This window comes from Cnephaeus nilssonii (assembly GCF_951640355.1).
Source record: "Cnephaeus nilssonii genome assembly, chromosome: 12".
Lineage (NCBI taxonomy): Eukaryota > Metazoa > Chordata > Mammalia > Chiroptera > Vespertilionidae > Cnephaeus > Cnephaeus nilssonii.
In genome coordinates, this window is record NC_137083.1 from 57322907 (window position 1) to 57339777 (window position 16871).

At 43.7% G+C, this 16871-nt stretch overlaps 1 protein-coding gene across 5 annotated transcripts in view; it reads right to left on the reverse strand.

The window, feature by feature from the left end:
• CALD1 (caldesmon 1) overlaps window positions 1-16871 on the reverse strand; it is a 225148-nt gene that overhangs the window by 17347 nt on the left and 190930 nt on the right. For 4 of the 5 annotated variants that reach the window (XM_079786324.1, XM_079786323.1, XM_079786325.1 and 1 more), the window contains 3 exons: window positions 14320-14716; window positions 6829-6974; window positions 2702-2960 (listed from right to left, as the gene is read on the reverse strand). In XM_079786324.1, coding sequence (XP_079642450.1) covers window positions 2702-2960; window positions 6829-6974; window positions 14320-14716 — 802 coding nt within the window. Of the gene's footprint in view, window positions 1-2701; window positions 2961-6828; window positions 6975-12460; window positions 12539-13797; window positions 14717-16871 lie in introns of all 5 variants that reach the window. The other variant, XM_079786326.1, reaches the window with a different exon arrangement.

Consider the following 16871-nt stretch of genomic DNA (forward strand, 5'->3'; position numbering starts at 1 on the left):
CATAACTTGTCTCATTACCACCTCTGTGCCTTCATTCCTGGCCTAAAATATTGTCCCCTGCTTCTCTCTCAGGCAAAAAACTCCAGATCTCTGATTAAGTCGCACATCCTCTGTGAACGATTTTGAGACATTTATGTTGTGTTTTGTAATTTTCAAATTGTGAGATCTGTATCACTGGATATTCTCAAGAAGAGAATTTATGTCCACCTGTCAGAGGATGTTGCAGAAGGATCCTGTGTGTTATAGACTATATGTTTGTGTCTCCCCGAAATTCATAGGTTGAAATCCTAACCCCCAGTGTGACAACATTAGCAGGTGATTAGGTCTTGAGGGTAAAGCTCTCCTGAGTGAGATTAGTGCCTTAAAAAAAGACCCCAGAGAGCTCCCTGGCTCCATCCACCATGTAAGGACACGGGGAGATAATGGCTGTCAATGACCCAGAAGCTCCCCCCTCACCAGGCACAGAATCTGCAGGCTTTGTTCTTGGACTTCTCAGCCTCCAGAACTGTGAGAAATAATTTCTGTTGCTTTTAAGCCGCGCAGTCTATGTTTTATTGGCAGGAGGTGAGATAAAATAATTTCCAATTCAATCCAATCCTAAGAATTCATTCTGCCTTCATTGGTAATCTCCGCTAACTAATGATAACACTGATTATAACTGTCACTTCCTCAGTGCCTATGATGTACCAGGCACTGTGAATACAATGATCTATTTAATCATCACCACAATCCTGGAAGTAGGTGTTTCACAGATAAGGAAGAGAAGTCTCAGAGTCACCTAGTAACGTTCCCAAGGTCCCAGCTTGCAAGCGGCTGTCAGGATACAAGCCCAGGTATGTTTGGTTCTAACGCCCTTTCATCCCCATTATTCCCAACCAGAGGTCATTGGCGCATTGACAGCTGGACTTGGAAGAGATTTTGGAACCATTTATCCAAACTTTCCACACAGTTTAGGGAATGTTTACATAGGATCCAAGTCAGAAAGAAATGAAGTCTTTCTGCATCTTTTGAATGATGGGAGATCAGTGTTCCCGAAGATTAGTGAGAAGAGTTCCAGGCTAATTTAGAGAAGCTGGGTCCCAATACTGATCCTACCACGGATTAGTCAAGGAACTTCACACAAGTCACTCAAACCATTTCCACTGTAATTAGCTAATCACTAATATTAATAATAAGGAAGGAGCAAAGGGGAGGCCAGGCATTATAAGCGTGGCCATCTGGGCAGCTTCACCAGGAAGCTGCAACTCCACTGGTCTATTCCCTGCAGATCACTGGGGGGCAAAGGAGAAGGAGGATGCTTGTGCAGTAAAGTCAGGGTGCCGTAGGGAAGGTGCCTGTCTGGCAGTCTCACCTGGAAACAAAGAGAATTGGCTAGAGGGCTGGAGCCACTTTAAGTGTGAAATCTTAGAAGGTTAAAACCCTGAGACAAAGGGATTCTCTCTTTCTTGTTTCTCTTACTTTGCTCCTGCTTGCTTGCACTCACCACCCCCCTTCCCTCCGTATTCATGTGACCCTAGGAGCCACATGCATGGCCCACAAACATGCGAACCCCACATGCAATGGACTGCGGCTGGGAACACAAGCTGAGCCAGCCTCATGCTGGCCTGGACTGTGCAAATAGGGAACAGAAACTCCGGACACCGGCTTTAGTCCTCGCTCTGCTGAGGACGAGACGGGACCTTTTCCTTGGCGGATGGAGGGAAACTTGGCGGATGGGGGGAGATGGACCCTGGAAACTCAGGGGTTTAATTCCACAGAAAGAAAACTTTCCACGATACCTCATCCTCCCAGGAGGCCTCCAGAAATTCTTATTCCAGCAGCACCCCAAGAAGCCCACTTCCTTTGGCAACCAGTGGGGACAGAGAGAGCACCCCACCGATAACAAAACTATTGGATTTCCATTTCTTTGCTCATAAAATGAGAATAATAATGTACCTCAGGATGAAAGAAAAGTATGCACCTTGTAAAAAGTAGCAGTGTAAGTTGTGGGTGGTTAAGCACTTTTTCAGTTTTCAAAATAGCCTATTGGTAACTTTATTTGTCGCTTTCAGTTCTGTCTTAAAATGTGGAACAAATTCATGGGCTCTAATTATTGGGTTCCTACTACATGCCTGGCACTGTGTTTGTGTCCTGGGTATACAGCGATGAACAGAGCACACACTGTCCCCTGACTGAAAATCTGGACTCTTCCACTAAAAAAGCCCAAAACCTATTTTTAAAAATCTTCTCTATAAAAATTCTTCAAAGGTCCAAAAAAACAACCATCATGTGACTCTTGATTCTTGTAACTAATCTGCAGACCCTTTTTCATCCTTCCCTGCTCTCTACTGTTCTTTATGGAGGGGCAGTATAAGGTAATGGATTAAGACAAGTGGGGCCTTGGGAAAATTACAAAACAAACAAACAAAAAAACCCCCACTTCTCTGTGCCTCCATTTCCTCATCTGTAAAATGGGAACAAGACTACCTGTTCTTACGAGAATTGGATAAATTAATATGTATAAAGGTTTTGAAACCATGCTTAGCACACAGTTACGTTTATTTATCCTTAAAATGTATTCGTAGAGTCCATGCTCAAAAGAGCAGCAGCATTTCACCAGGGAAGAAATTATCCTCTGGGCCAGAAGGGTCACCAGAGATAGGTGTTCAGGGGCTTGAGTAAGTTGGGGTGCCGATGGCTGGGCGGGCCGCACTCTCCTTACCTCCTCTCTGACTTTTCGCTCTGCTTCCTCCTGCTTCCTCCTCTGCTCTTCCTCCTCCAGGACCTTCCTTCGCTCCTCCCTCTTTTTCTTCAGCTCCTCCAGCTCCAGGGCTGCCTCTTGTTGCTTCTGTTTGAGCTTCTCGAACTCTTCACTCTCAGTCTCCCCACGACGGCGGCGCAGCTCCTCCAGGCGCTTGCCAGCTTCCACTTGGGAAGCCCCTTCCCCCTCCTTGGCCTCGATGGCCCTTGCGCCAGAGCGGCTGGTGGGGGGAGAGAAAGGGATGCAGCATTATTTACAACAGCCGAGATATGGAAACAACCTAAGTGTTCACTGATGGGTGAACGGGTAAAGAAAAAGCGGTACACATTTACAGTGGAATATTATTTAGCCATAAAAAAGAAAAAATCTTATTTAAATACTAATTAACAAGTAGTGAGGGCATTCTTAACTAGATCTGAACTTAAGTAGCCCGTGTCCACATTTTTGTCTGAGTAACAGATGAATTACACCATCTAGCACCATTTATTCCATGTGGAGAATGGCACAGTGTTTCTAGCTATGGAGCAAGAGGAAGAATAAAACAGAAAATAGTTCAGGATGACACAGTTACTAATATTGATCTTATGTGTAAATCAGATGCTTTTAAAACACTGAGGTTCTGAATACACTGTGTCCTTTAGAACAATGCTTTTCAAGCTGCAGGTCAGAAAATCAATTCAGTGGACTGTAACCAGCATTTAAAAAAAAAATGAACTAGGAAACATCAGAGTGCATTGCCGAGAGCAAAAGAAATGACCATTTCTTGACATGCTGGTTTCAGTTACGCACATAGGCATCACTGGGTCATGACGTAAAATTTATTTCTTATTAAGAGCTGAGGTTAAAAAGTTTAAAAATTGTATTCTAGCCCTGGCTGGTGTGGCTCAGTTGGTTGGGCATCGTCCCACGTATGGAAAGGTCTCTGGTTTGATACCCGGTCAGGGCACATGCCAGTTGCCGACTCAGTCCCTAGTGGGGGTGTGCAGGAGGCAGCCAATCGATGTTTCACTCTTACATCGATGTTTCTCCCTCTCTCTCACTCTCCCTTCTTTTCTCTCTAAAATTCAATTTAAAAAAATCTTATTCTAGGCACTTGATGGTTAAAAGTGAACTCTTTCATTTTAAACTCAATCCAAGTTAGACGGCCCCTTAAAACTTGATGTTGCTCTTTCAGGATCTTCTAGGTTTATGGACTTGTGACTTGAGAGAGGAAATCTGTTCTCTCAGTTAATTTAAGGTCTTTCCATCCTCAGAGACATTTACTCTCTCGTGTTCATCATGTTAGTGTTCAGTTGGACGAGCAAAACACATGCCTTGCAGAAACTTCTCTAGATTCCACTAGATGGCGCTCAGTCTTCATTTTGGACATCCAGAATGCCACCATTAGGGACTGGTTAAATAAATCATAATCCTTCCTTCCATCCAGTGGAACGGGCGAAAATCATTCGCTGTAGACTTATGTTCATTGGTACAGAAGGCTAGCTAAGGGGCATTGCTATGCATAATGTAAGAATCAATTTAAAATGCAGATTTATAATTATACTCACACATACACGGGTTGCCTGCATATGAGTGTCTATTTTGAATGTATATACATAAAAAATATCTGTAAAAATGTTACTAATGTTATCTTTGGGTGGTATTTTTGTACTTCTATTTTCTGAATGTTTTATAATGGGTACAATTTTTCTGATAATCAGAAAAAACTTTAATTCCCAAATAAAAAATAAAAAGAAAGCAAAACAAACTCTTGTTCTGTACTATCTATAAAACCTTGGTATAATCTAGCTCTATAAATTTGTTCCTTGAATTGAGATTTTTATGTCATCTCTTAGAGAAAATGATCTAGTTATAAGAAAACAGAAATATCAAAGGGGACAGTAATTAAATCAAACACAAGGAATTATGCTCAAAACAGGAACAAGAGTTTTGTCCATATTACCTCTGCTCAGATGTGCTGCCATGCCCTCAGCATTAGGGTGTCATGAATAATATGAAAATTTCTTCTAGAAGAAGGCTCTCTCTGCTATCCTTGGCTTCTTTGGGTTTTAAGTCAAGAAGAACATCAGACCTTTCACCATTAAGAACACAGTGTGTCCTGGCCGGTGTGGCTCAGTGGTAGAGCATCGGACTGCACACCGAAAGGGTTGTAGGTTTGATTCCCGGTCAAGGGCATGTAGCCGGGTTGCAGGTTTGCTCCCCAGCCTGCAGGAGGCAACCACATAGATGTTTCTCTCTCTCTTTCCCCCTCCCTCCTTTACACTCTCTCTAAAAATCAATGGAAAAAATATCCTCGGGCGAGGATTAACAAAAATAAATAAATACATTTTCAAAAAACACACAGCTTGTTTTCAGTTAGGCTGGTAGACACTATGCCAATCTAAATAGAGGCTCTTCCTCCCCAGCTCCTCACTTCATGGAGCAAAACCAGGCATTTCCGCTTCTATCATCACCGATTTCTACTGAAACTAAAACTAACACACGTTGGCAGCTAAACAAAAACTTTCTGTTTCTGTCATTTTTGTCTGCCCAAAGATGAAAATTAAAGAGTCACATTTAAGGGCCCACAGTGTGCAACCCGTTGGCATCCCTGCTGACTTTTCTCTCGGTGGAATTACCCAACTCCCTGGATTTCCACACAACGGCCATGTTAATTATTAATTTGAATTTGGCTAAAGCTCGTTGGCAAGCTTGCTAATTGTTAACCAAACTTTCTACTGACAGATTTTTTTACAGCATTATTTCTCTTAACAAAAAAAAATGTATTCATACCCACAAAACAGATTTTAAACTATCAGACAGCAAAACACTAACACTGTTAGGTAATGTTCATTGAACACGTCTCATGAACTTGACGCTGTTCTAGGGCTTTAAAACATTAACCTGCTGACACTTCAGCAAGCTCTGGGCTCGGCTTACCTGCCTGAATCAACTTGCTTTCTAGATTTTCTGTAAATTCCTGATAAACTCTTAATTTTTTCATATCTACTTTCTTGTCAATTTAGGCTTTGTATTAGTTAAATGTGATGCGGTTTCTGCTCAAAGTTTTACATAGAAAAATTGTGGGGGGGCAATTATGTTGACCCATTTTATTTAGCCTCTTTAGAGGGGCTGGAAACAGCCATCCCCAGTAGCTATGCTTGCTTCTGTATGTGACAAAGGCTTCATTGTGAGGCCCATGTCTGACTTATCCACAATAACTATGTGGGGACTTTATTATTTGAAGTGTTCAGAAATACCGGGTCTATAGGCAAGGCTGCGTGGAAATCCACATTATAGGGACCCAGACTCTTCCAGAAAATGGGGCACAACAGGAATGGGGCCCAGAGGTAGGAATGGTGCCCAGAGAATTGTCCATAGTGGACATCTGCAACTTGAGTCCTACAAAATTGGTTGGGAACTCTTAAGTGTTCATTTACTTGTCCTAAAATCAGTTGCCCAGATTTTCAACATAATGGGATGAGGAGGAGAAGCTGAAGTTATGCAAGAGGGGTTGCCAAAGGGTACTAAATGGAATATTAGTCGGATGTCTTCTTCCTCCCTCTCAGAGGTTCCCAATACACACTAACACCAAGTGCTTTCCAAGTCCTGTGGCAAAGAGAAATGATTAACTCAGTTTAACCGAATGTTTCCCAAATATTTGGCCACAGAATAATCCTAGTTTTATGCAGTATTTATCTACAACCTTTAGAAAATACAATTTTGAAAGTGGTATTGAAAAGGTCTCTTATGAGGCTGCCTGGACCACATAGAGAATGAATCAAAGATATTAACTCCAGGCATACTGCTTTCTACTTCACTGATCTTACATGAGCATATTAGGTCAGGGACTAAAGCTTGGATGCCAGGCCTAATCTATGTTGCTAAATTATGGGAAAGGTGGATTACACTTGGCCTGAGCAATGACCGTGGTCTTCTGTTAGTGATTGATAGCCCGGCCTGCTGACTGAGTATCCCTGAGACAATGGCCAATGACTTCACAACAAAAGCATGTTGCCTGTTCAGCACTCTCTGTCCAGAGGCACAGGAGAGGAGGTTGATTTGTTTTTCACATGTGAACACAGTCACTGTTAGTCACTACGTCTTACCTGAAGGTATTCTCAGTGTGTTTAAGCTTGTGGGTCATGAATTCTCCATTTTGCGACTTCACTTCTGTAAATCCCTTCTTTCCATCCAAGATGCTCTTCACTTCTTCTCTGGGCTCTTTGTCTTTTTTAATCTTCTCATCTTTGATCTAACCAACAGTACATATCAGGAAGAAACATAACAATAAAAATCGTATTAGGTTTTGGTTGGTATCACCAAATAAGACCCCAAATTGTTAGGAAGCCAGAAACCTCAGAAGTAAAACAAACCACCGTAGAACGATGTGGTAGAGATGGGGTCAGAGGAAATTCTTGGAGCATGAGCTATGGTTCTCCAGCCCCTGAGCAAAGACCTTGACCACAGTTTTAGGAGGTGAAGATCATTCCTGATTTCACTGGGGGTTTTATTTTAGAAATCACTGGAGGTGTTACCATTAAAAACTATTACATTCTTGGAACTCCATCCACATGAGTGGTTGTTTGCAGTTCCCAGTAGAAAGAACGACTATTGGGGTGGCTTTGAAGGGAAAATGTCAGGTTGCTTGGACAGGTTTCTTCTTGGATGAAGAGCACAAATGAGTTGAGGAGGAAAGAAGAGGAAACCTGACAGGTTAACCAGATCTGCCAAGCCAGTTTTAGCTGATATCAGAGGAAGATGACCCTAGTATCCTAATAAAAAAATTAACTAGGGCCTTGGTTGGTTTGGCTCAGTGGATAGAGCGTCGGCCTGCGGACTGAAGGGTCCTGGTTCAATTCTGGTTAAGGGCACATGACTGGGTTGCGGGCTTGTATCCCAATAGGGGGCGTGCAGGAGGTAGCCAATCAATGATTCTCTCTCCCCCTCTCTCTTCCTCTCTGAAATCAATAAAAATATATTTTTAAAAAAGTAACTAGGATCTTCAGGACAGAGGACACAATAACCCTGCCTTCAAGGGGATGACTCAGAGGTCTATGGGACCATGTTTGTAGTCATCCGAAGCACTAAGTGAGAATGCAATGGGAAAAATTCCAGGGTTTACCTTGACTTCCAGTGCAGGCAGTAATGTAGTCTCCAGAAGTGGTTTTGTGATTGTGGGTCACAAAATGTCATACATGAAGAACAGGTATTAACTGTAATATTTTGTGGGTTTCACGTTACAAGTTCCTCATGGTAAATAAGAGATTATTTCAAAGTAAACTGAATTTACATAGCCTTTTTTTTTGGGGGGGGGGTAAAGCAGTACAAATTACTTTACCTATATCATCTCACCCATTCTTAAAAGATGAGTGTAAAAACAGGGAGGTTCCATGTTGCTCTTTCCAAGACCAACAGAGCGAGCACTAACGTTCTAAAGGAGCTTACAGAGCAAGGGTGGGGCATAAGAGCTTAGGATTTTAGGTGCTGCCTAGATGGTCTCCCCTCCCTGAGAACTCACTTCTGTCCAGTTAGTCTTCAGATACCCTCTGAACATTTACTATTAAAGTGCATGTTTTACTAAGGAGAGCACTTTTTAAAAAAAATCTTTATTGATGAGCCTTCAATAGTCCTTTCCGATTTCCTTCTTTGGGTATTATTTGATTAAATTACTATGGATGGACTATTCTGTAGTAATTTAATGGGCAACTATCATGTTGCCCCACTTAGTTAAAACTTTAACCTTGCTCCAAGGGGTGTACACCTGGGAGATGATATCCCTTGCACATGCCGAAGAAGGGAGCTATTGTCTTGCCATTCTCTCCGAGAGCTTCGTCTGGAAGTCAGGAAACCTGAATTTTGGCTCCAGTGCTACTGACACACTAGCTGTGTTACTTTGATTAAGTCACCTAACTTCTCTGAGGTGTTGACTCCACACACATAAAAAGTGGAGGTTAGGCTGGATGATCCCTTCCCAATCCTTCATCCTTTCATTTCCCTCTTATCCTCTCATTTGTCATGAGGGGTTACAGAGAAGAGAAGGAAGCTCCCGGTTTGTTCTACAACGTGGTGGCTGTCCTTGCCCAATCATAAACCTGTCCTCATGGACAGGCAGGAGCTGGCAGGGTCTCTTCTTACCTATTGTTGGATACAGCCCCAGAAACCATGGACTGGATTATAGATCTTGGTTAAGAAGTATCTGGGGATATAAATTTGGGCATGAGGGGGTCCCATTTTAGAAAATGCATGAAACAAATTTGGAGTCAAATCTCATGGTTTGTGAAATAGATGAAATACCCTTTAACTAACGTTTCCTATTTTGGAGTCAGAGACATTTCCATTCTTCCCAAATGCATTATCTAATTTACTGACCAAAAATGTATGTAAAATAGATTTGTAAAACAATACATGTTTCCTTCAAGCTCTGCCTTTATTGGCAAAGGCTATGGTAGATGTTATGTGTATATTCTCTTTGGAAGACTTCTTTGGGAAAATTCCCAGTGAAAGCATGATAATTTGAGTTTGCAAATTATTTTATCTTTTTTGGGAAATGAATAAGTAAAGCAATTCCACAACGCCTTTACATTTTACTTTAAGGAGCACAGTGGATTGGATTCAACAGCAAATTTAACACAAGCTCATGGGATTCTGAGTCATTTGGGAAAAGCATTAGATCTAGGTCAGAATGTTACCATTCAGGAAATCTGTGCTGATGGATTAATGGGTAGCCAAGTATCCTGAAAATGTTAATGTGCTTCATGGACAGATAACATTAGCAAATGGAAGGCTGGCCAAATATTATCATTTGGCTAAAACTGGATATTTGGGATATCCAATGGGTAACACATGGGTGTGTGTGGGGCGGGAATTCCAGCAACATGGCCCTGTGCCAGAGACCTTCAAATGTCAAGTGCGCAGGTCATAAAGGACTGCTATGTCAGTCTTTGTAGTTTATTGTTTTGCATTATTTGATTCCAGAATAGTGACAAGAACGGGTGCAAGTTACCATTCTTTTCAGATTAGGTTTTAATGCACGTTGGTTAGACTCAGAAGCCTCAGTTCCTTCTTTGGGTCCAGTATATAACTCATGAATGTCCTTGCTACTGAAAGTCTGTCCACGGACAACACAGACCTCACCAGAAGCTCAGACTCTACCCAGAGCCCGCCAGTCAGGATCTGCGTTCCCTAAGGTCTCCTGGTGACTCGCATGCACACCAACCTTGGGGAGATTTGGACTAGATGCATGAATGTCAGTTTCAACATTGTAGAAACAACTCCCCCAGAAGCTGTTTTTCTGTTAGAGGTGGGAGAAGGCTGTGTGTGTGTGTGTGTGTGTGGGGGGGGGGGGGGGGGGAGGGGCGGTTGAGAGGAGGGGCAAAGGGGGAGAGTTTTAGGGTGAAGAACTAAAAAGAGACATTTTATGGTTGGAGAGGAGAACAAAAAGCTACATTAAATTTCAAGGTTGGTGATCATCTGCCATCCATTGCCACAAGCAATAAAATGTTTTCTACACTTAAAAAAAAAAAAAAGAGTTAAACCACAGGGGAGAAAGAAGATGCTCTGTAAGGTGTTGGAGCGACTTCTGGAAATGTTTTCTCTAAGAAGGCTTACGTGATGTTTGTGTTTATCGTGGTTGACTGATCCTGCATTGCTCATTGAAAGACAAGGCTTCTTAATTTTTTTTTTAACAAAAAGGAAATTAAAAAAAAGGAGGGGGGGTGTTTAAAATGGCTAAATCATGTAAAATATGATTTAAAGTCATCTAAGTCACAGCAACCACACAGCTAGCTGGAGGGGGGAAAACCTAGTCATTCAACTAGTAATTTATGTACGCAACATTAAAATAGGAATGGCAGATTAACAAAAATATTTTTTAATCCTGTGCAGAGGAGCTAATCTGGCCTTGTATAAAAAAGGGGCCGCGGGTTTTGGGTCAGTGGAATGTGCTGCAGAGCAAACGGGGAAAGAGGCAGCTCTGAAGTCACTGTACCCCGGGCAGTGTTGCATGGGGGCCTTATCTGAAAGAGGCAAAGGGAGGATCGGGATGGGATGGCTGTGTGAGCGCTTCCCAGCTCCCACACGGCACACAGACCAGAATGCTCAGATCCCTGAAAGCCCATCAGAGCCTAGTGAAATGAGTTAAGTTTAGAGTACAGAGTCCAAACGTGCTTTTCCAGCTCCCCATCCCCAACATAAACTTAATCACTGAGCTATGGTTTCATGCCCTCTCCTTCCTGTAAAGATTTCCGCACCAAACGCTAGCTCTAGAGAAGAACCCTGTGGGACGTTTCTGCTGGAGTTTAGTTCCGAGGTAACTTTCATTTTTTTTGTAGTGTTCTTCTGTTACAAAATGAGAACACTGTTTTCCCACATGTTCAACCATTTCCTTAGCTGCCTCATTTGAGCCAAATTCGGTTTTCCAGTTATTAGCATTGACGCTTTCTCCTTCCTTTAAATGGACAGAGTTCACATTCGGTGTTCACTCCCAAACCACCATGCATTCTTTTAGAAGGAAGGAGGAACAGGCATCTTAAACAAAATAAATATAACAGGAACTAGGGGTTTTTACTTTTTACATGCATTTTAGAAAAAAAACACCTAAAAAAACAATCACCCCCTATTTAATCTGGTTATGTATTTTCCAATTATGGATTTTTTTTTCCTGTTTCTTAACATATGCCACAATAGGTAGAGAAATGTAGCAAGACCTCATTTGAGTTGGTGCCCAATAGCTTCAGGTCAGCTCAGCCGGTGTGGCTCAGTGGTTGAGTGATGACCCAGGAACTAAGAGGTTGCCAGTTCAATTCCCAGTCAGGGCACCTGCCCAGGTTTCGGGCTTGATCACTGGAGGTGGCCATGCAGAAGAGAGCTGATCGATGATGTTCCTCTCTCATTGATGTTTCTATCTATCCCTCTCCTTCCTCTCTCTCTAAAAAAACCCCAATAAAAACCTATTTTAAAAAAATAGCTACAGGTCAGTCCATGGGCAAAGTGCTTGAACTCTTTCATTTTTGATAATTTAGTTTTACCATGTTCAAATACTTTGAACTGATTAGATACCGTCACAACTTTTAGGATTCCTTGGAGCTAACATAAGCACAATGGGTAAAACAAAATCGGGCTTTCTGATGTGGCATTTCGATGACATCAGATCATGACCTTCTCTTTGCAGCAGCCTCTGGTCCGCTTACTGGTTACGTACCTGCAGGCCAACACCCTGGCACCAGCGCCTGTGTGTGCCTCAGAAATGCAATGCAGAACATTTTGCCAAAGTTTTCTTTCAAAAACCAAATATCATCTTCCGTGCATCAAATTTCCTACTGAGATGTGGGGGTGTTTTTCCTTTGAGAAGTCAAATCATTAATCAAAGCCAGTTGGAAATATTTCCCCTGATGGGAATGAAAGCAGGATGGCTCAAGGGGGGAAAATAGCACTTAGAAGAATAGAAAGCGGGGAAGATTGAGCAGAGAAGCGTTTTTCAAGCTTTTCACAGTAAGAATGATAATTTATGTCACTATGCAGTGCTTACTGCCTACAATGCCCTCTGATATCTTCTATTTCTTCTTTTAAAATGCCGATTGACACATTTAACTACTTTTGAAATGCCTAAGCTGATTTTGCCATTCAATGAATCGTTAAGTCATGGCTTGAAAAACATCAGAGGCCATCCGACCTGCAATGTCATGGCGCACTCTCTCTGCTGCTTTATCATTAATGAGGTGATTTCCCAGTAATATTTACCTCTTCTTTTTTGAAGGCAGGCTTGTCTTCTTGGGACTTTTCTCTTTTAAGTTGCACTTTAGCCCCCTTTTCTTCTTCCTTTTCATTTTCAAGAATGGTAAGATCACGCATGTAAAAGCAGCCCTTTCTAGCGCTTACTGAGTGAGAAGGTGCTCGGGTCACTCGGCATGTGGCGTAGGCCGACTTCTCTTCTGCTGTGTCAGTGCTCACGTTGCCCCCAGTGGTTACAAACAGCAGCCTGGGGTATGTTCCTCCCGCCCCCAATCCCCCCCAACCCCCATGTGCCTGCCCTTGTGCCCACTGATATCTAGCGGGACATGGTGCTCCTTGGGTGTGTTTACAAACCTCGTGTGTGGTTTGGTGCATTTTGTTCCTAATCCTCTCAGTAGTGGCTGTGTTCACGAGCCCCTCGTAACAAGCAGGAGTGAGAGACCACGTCAGTGCAATGCATCCTTAGTGACAAAGAGTTCTAATGGAAGGCGAGCATGCGAGCAGGTGGTGGTTAAGCACAGTGCTTTGAATGCAGACTTGCAGACAGAAAAAAAAAATCTCTTGTAGCTCAAACCTCTCCCCTCAATTTCCACCCTTCCTCGGGCTATGCCAGTTTATATATGTCATTCAGATGGTAAAAGAAGCAACACGTATGCTTTTAATTACCAGTCAATTATAAACGGATGCCACCCCAGATGACTGGCTTTCTGCAAGTTTACATGAAGCTCAGGTCTACATGATGCCAATCATGGTTTTGACATTTTTTTAAAAAAGGATCCTCAAACTGACTTCTTTCCCTCCTTTCTTATCAGTTGATTTCGAGGGTTTTACCAGGTATATCTGCCTTCTTAAGATGCTATTTCTGATCACGATTCCCTTTTTGTCAGTTTCCCACCCCAACGTTTATAATTTTTTATTAAATGCCACACCCACGGGTAAGGTGAGGAGTTAAGATGCCCTTGCCTCATGTAGACCTATGGGTAGACGTAAAGGTGTGAAAAGGAATGCGTTTAGACGCTGGCGCAGAACCACAAGTCAACACAGCACCGCCACAGGGACCACCTCTGGGTTCATTCATTTTTTCTGGTGTTCATAACAAGCAAGCCCAGAGCCACACATTTCTCTCTGGTGGTCTCAGAGCAAATTTGGTTGACTGACTGTTCAGCCAGCAATCAACGGCCTCATGCTTGCCGATTGCTACGGCCTAAAAAAAAACCGAACAGCTTGCCAAACGATCAAGCACGTGGCCTATAGGAATGTGGCCTCAGCCCCAAATGTGATGTGCATTACATTTCTCCCAGGTCGCAGGCATCACACAACACACGGTGCAAAAATGTTTACCGTACCTGTTTCTTTTGGACAGCTGTCTGATGTTTATCTTCGTGTCCTTTCTTTTCACTGACCCGTTTCCCGTCTGTGGTCTCTCCTACCTTCCCCGCTGTGATCTTTTTCTCTTCTAGCTGCTCTGCGCGGTTTTGCTCTTCTAGCTTAGCCTTCCGGGCTTCCTCTGCCTTAGCTCTCTGCCTCTCCTCCTCCTCCGCCCTCTCCCTCTCCTCCGCCTCCCTCCTCTCTCGCTCTTGTGCAGCTGCCTTTTCTTCCGCTTCCATTCTTGCCTTCTCCTCTGCTATCTTTTGGGCTTGCTCAGCTTGAATCCTCTCCCTTTCTTCTGCTTCCAACCTGACCCTCTCGGCCTGGGCCCTTTCCCTGTCTTCCTCCTCCAGCTTTTCGCTCAGGGCCATCTCATCGGGACCGGGCTCCCTCTCCTCCTCGATGGCAGGCTCCTCCGCACTGATCTGCCCGTTTTTCAAAGCCACCCCCGCTGTTGCTTCTCGGGTGTCTACTGTGTTCTCTTCCACCGGCACCTCTACCTGATTTTCTTTGATGCTCCCTCGCTTTGGCTTCTCCTCCTCCTCCCTCTCTTGGCCTTCTTGCTTTTTCTCCTCGGCATCCCTCCAGTCATTCTTCTGGTAGGGCTTGGTGGCTGTTTCTGTCTCCTCGATCTCGTATCTTTCTCGGCGGCTTTCACTCTTCTCTTCCTTCTCCGCCCCGTCACCTTCGGCCGCGTCGTTCCGCATTCTGCCGCTGGACGGAGACGAGCCGGCGTCGGTGACGGTGGGGTCCAGCTCCTTCTGCCGCTCCAGCGCCTCCTGCAGGCGTTTCTGGCGCCTCTCCTCCCGCCGGGCCAGGCGCTCCAGCAACGCGGCCTCCTCATCGCCCTCCACCTGCGTGCTCGTGGTGGTGGCCTTGACCTCCTCGTCCGGCACACTGCACGGGCAGAAACAACACCAGAGACAGCGTGCTGCTGGTTAATCGGTCAGCGGATTCCCCGACCCACACGGGCCCCATGGCAGAGGCTGGCAGTGCAGTGCCAGGCCCATATACCTCCCCCTCGCCTCCCCCTCCCCTGACGGACAGCATGTGCAAGTCTGTGCCCGTGGTCTTCTCTGGCCACTGCAGTCTGTATGCTAGACGTGCTTTGGATAGTAACGTTTCCTGGGAGCAGACGTCAAACAAACATGGATGAGCATTGGTGAATCCAGACCTCCGCTCCCCATACCTTTTGGGTTGGGTGATGCTGAGTGCCTGTGCTGCCTGGATCTTAAGAGTTCCCCGGGGGAGATCAACTCCAGATGCCCACAGTGGTCACTTGCTTGGCAATGAAACCTTTATTTGGTTGCCTTTCCTTCCCTGTGTCACTTCCCCACACGGCTCCCAGTCTTTTCTGGGATCATTTTACAAATACACGACGTGTGGTCAAATCTTTTGTCTCAGGATCTGCGTCCTGGGGAACTCATACGAAGACAAGGACCAAACTGAAATAATAAGTGAATTCCTCTAGCATCATATAGTATTTTCACATGTCACCAAGTCGTCTGGAATTCTTGAACTGGGATTTGTGGAACACAACGTACTCGGAGAGGGAGGGAGTGTACATGATGGCGTGGACATGTTACACTCACACCCATGACCCCCGTGGTAGAGACATGCAACTGTCCACCACAATTCATGCTCTTCCTTCCACAGTCACAGGAAGAGGTTGTCGGTCAAATATTATATTTTCTCCCCTCCCCTCTCCCTTGCACCTAGGTAGAGCCACGTGACCAATAATTTCCAGCTGAATGTGAGCAAAAGCGATGTGTCCAGACCAAGATAATTAGGAAGCAAGGGTGCATTCTCTACCCTCTCTCTCTCTCTCTCTCTGCCAGCTAGATCAGAGGACTCCAAAGCCCCAGGAACTGATAGAGTCACAAGGGGAAAGAAAGTAGGTGACCAGTTCCACCTATTCGTCAGAAGCAACCACACTGGACTGGTATATATTATTGAATTAAAGTACTAAAATTTGGGGGCTCATTGTTTTAGTAGCTGACATTACCCTAACTTGTATACACACCTTCTATGTTCTTTGTTAAGATTTTCATGAATCCGGGGTCTTTTGCCCTTCTTTCCACAGTAGACAAAGAACAGTTAAATGTGATGTTTACTTAAAAAGAAAAGAAAATCTCTAAAAATCACATTGTACCATGTCCATCACCTCACTCCCTATTGCAGGATGCTGGATACTGCCTGAGCCAGGGGTGTTGGTCTCTGCTGGCAGGAAACAACCAGCCATGTGATACCAGGAACTGTGGCCAGAGTTGGAAGAATATGTCTTGCAATGTTTAGAAACTCCATCAAATGTCATGGTTCATACTGAACTTGGCCCCTTTGAAGTTCAAGTTCACTTAATTTTGGAAAAACATGTTTCACATTTAACAACAAGAAATGGCAGAGTCAAGGCTAGATTTTAAACTTTTTTGGCCTTAGCTGTTGCTACAGGACACTGTCTCCATGAATTAGACATACAAGGATTACATGTCCCTGGAAATACAAATAGTTTAGAATTTAAGGGGAAAAGTCTATGTACATAGGCATTTGGATCAACTGAATTTAAATAAATTTAAAAGGTACCCCAAATTGTAAAGTGCGAGCCAGATGAAAGTACTCTGGAGTTAAGAAACCAACAGATTCTGCTGAGCCTTCCTTCGCCTGTTTATAAATCCTGACAGCAATCACCAGTAGTTAAGTACCAGTTAGGGTTGTTTATATTTTAGAGGTAAATCACACATGCTTCACTGAAAAAAGAAAAGAATTTTGTGTTCAACCAACAGTATGAAATAACTGTTATTAATAAAACGTGAAAAAGGAGAGAAACTCAAGTAGAAGCAAGATTTGAAAAGCAAGAAAAACTATAGACCATGAGTAACTTTTTCAGCCATTGTTGATCATTCACTGATAACCAGATTCAGGCAAGAGCTATTTTTAAGCTCTTTCCCCCCTTCCATCCTCAGCTCAAAAGTAGGAAAGGCAGTGAATGACTGTGCAGCCCTCCTCGATAAGACTCTGACACCATCTTCCTAATAATAATTAAAGCTAGGTGCTT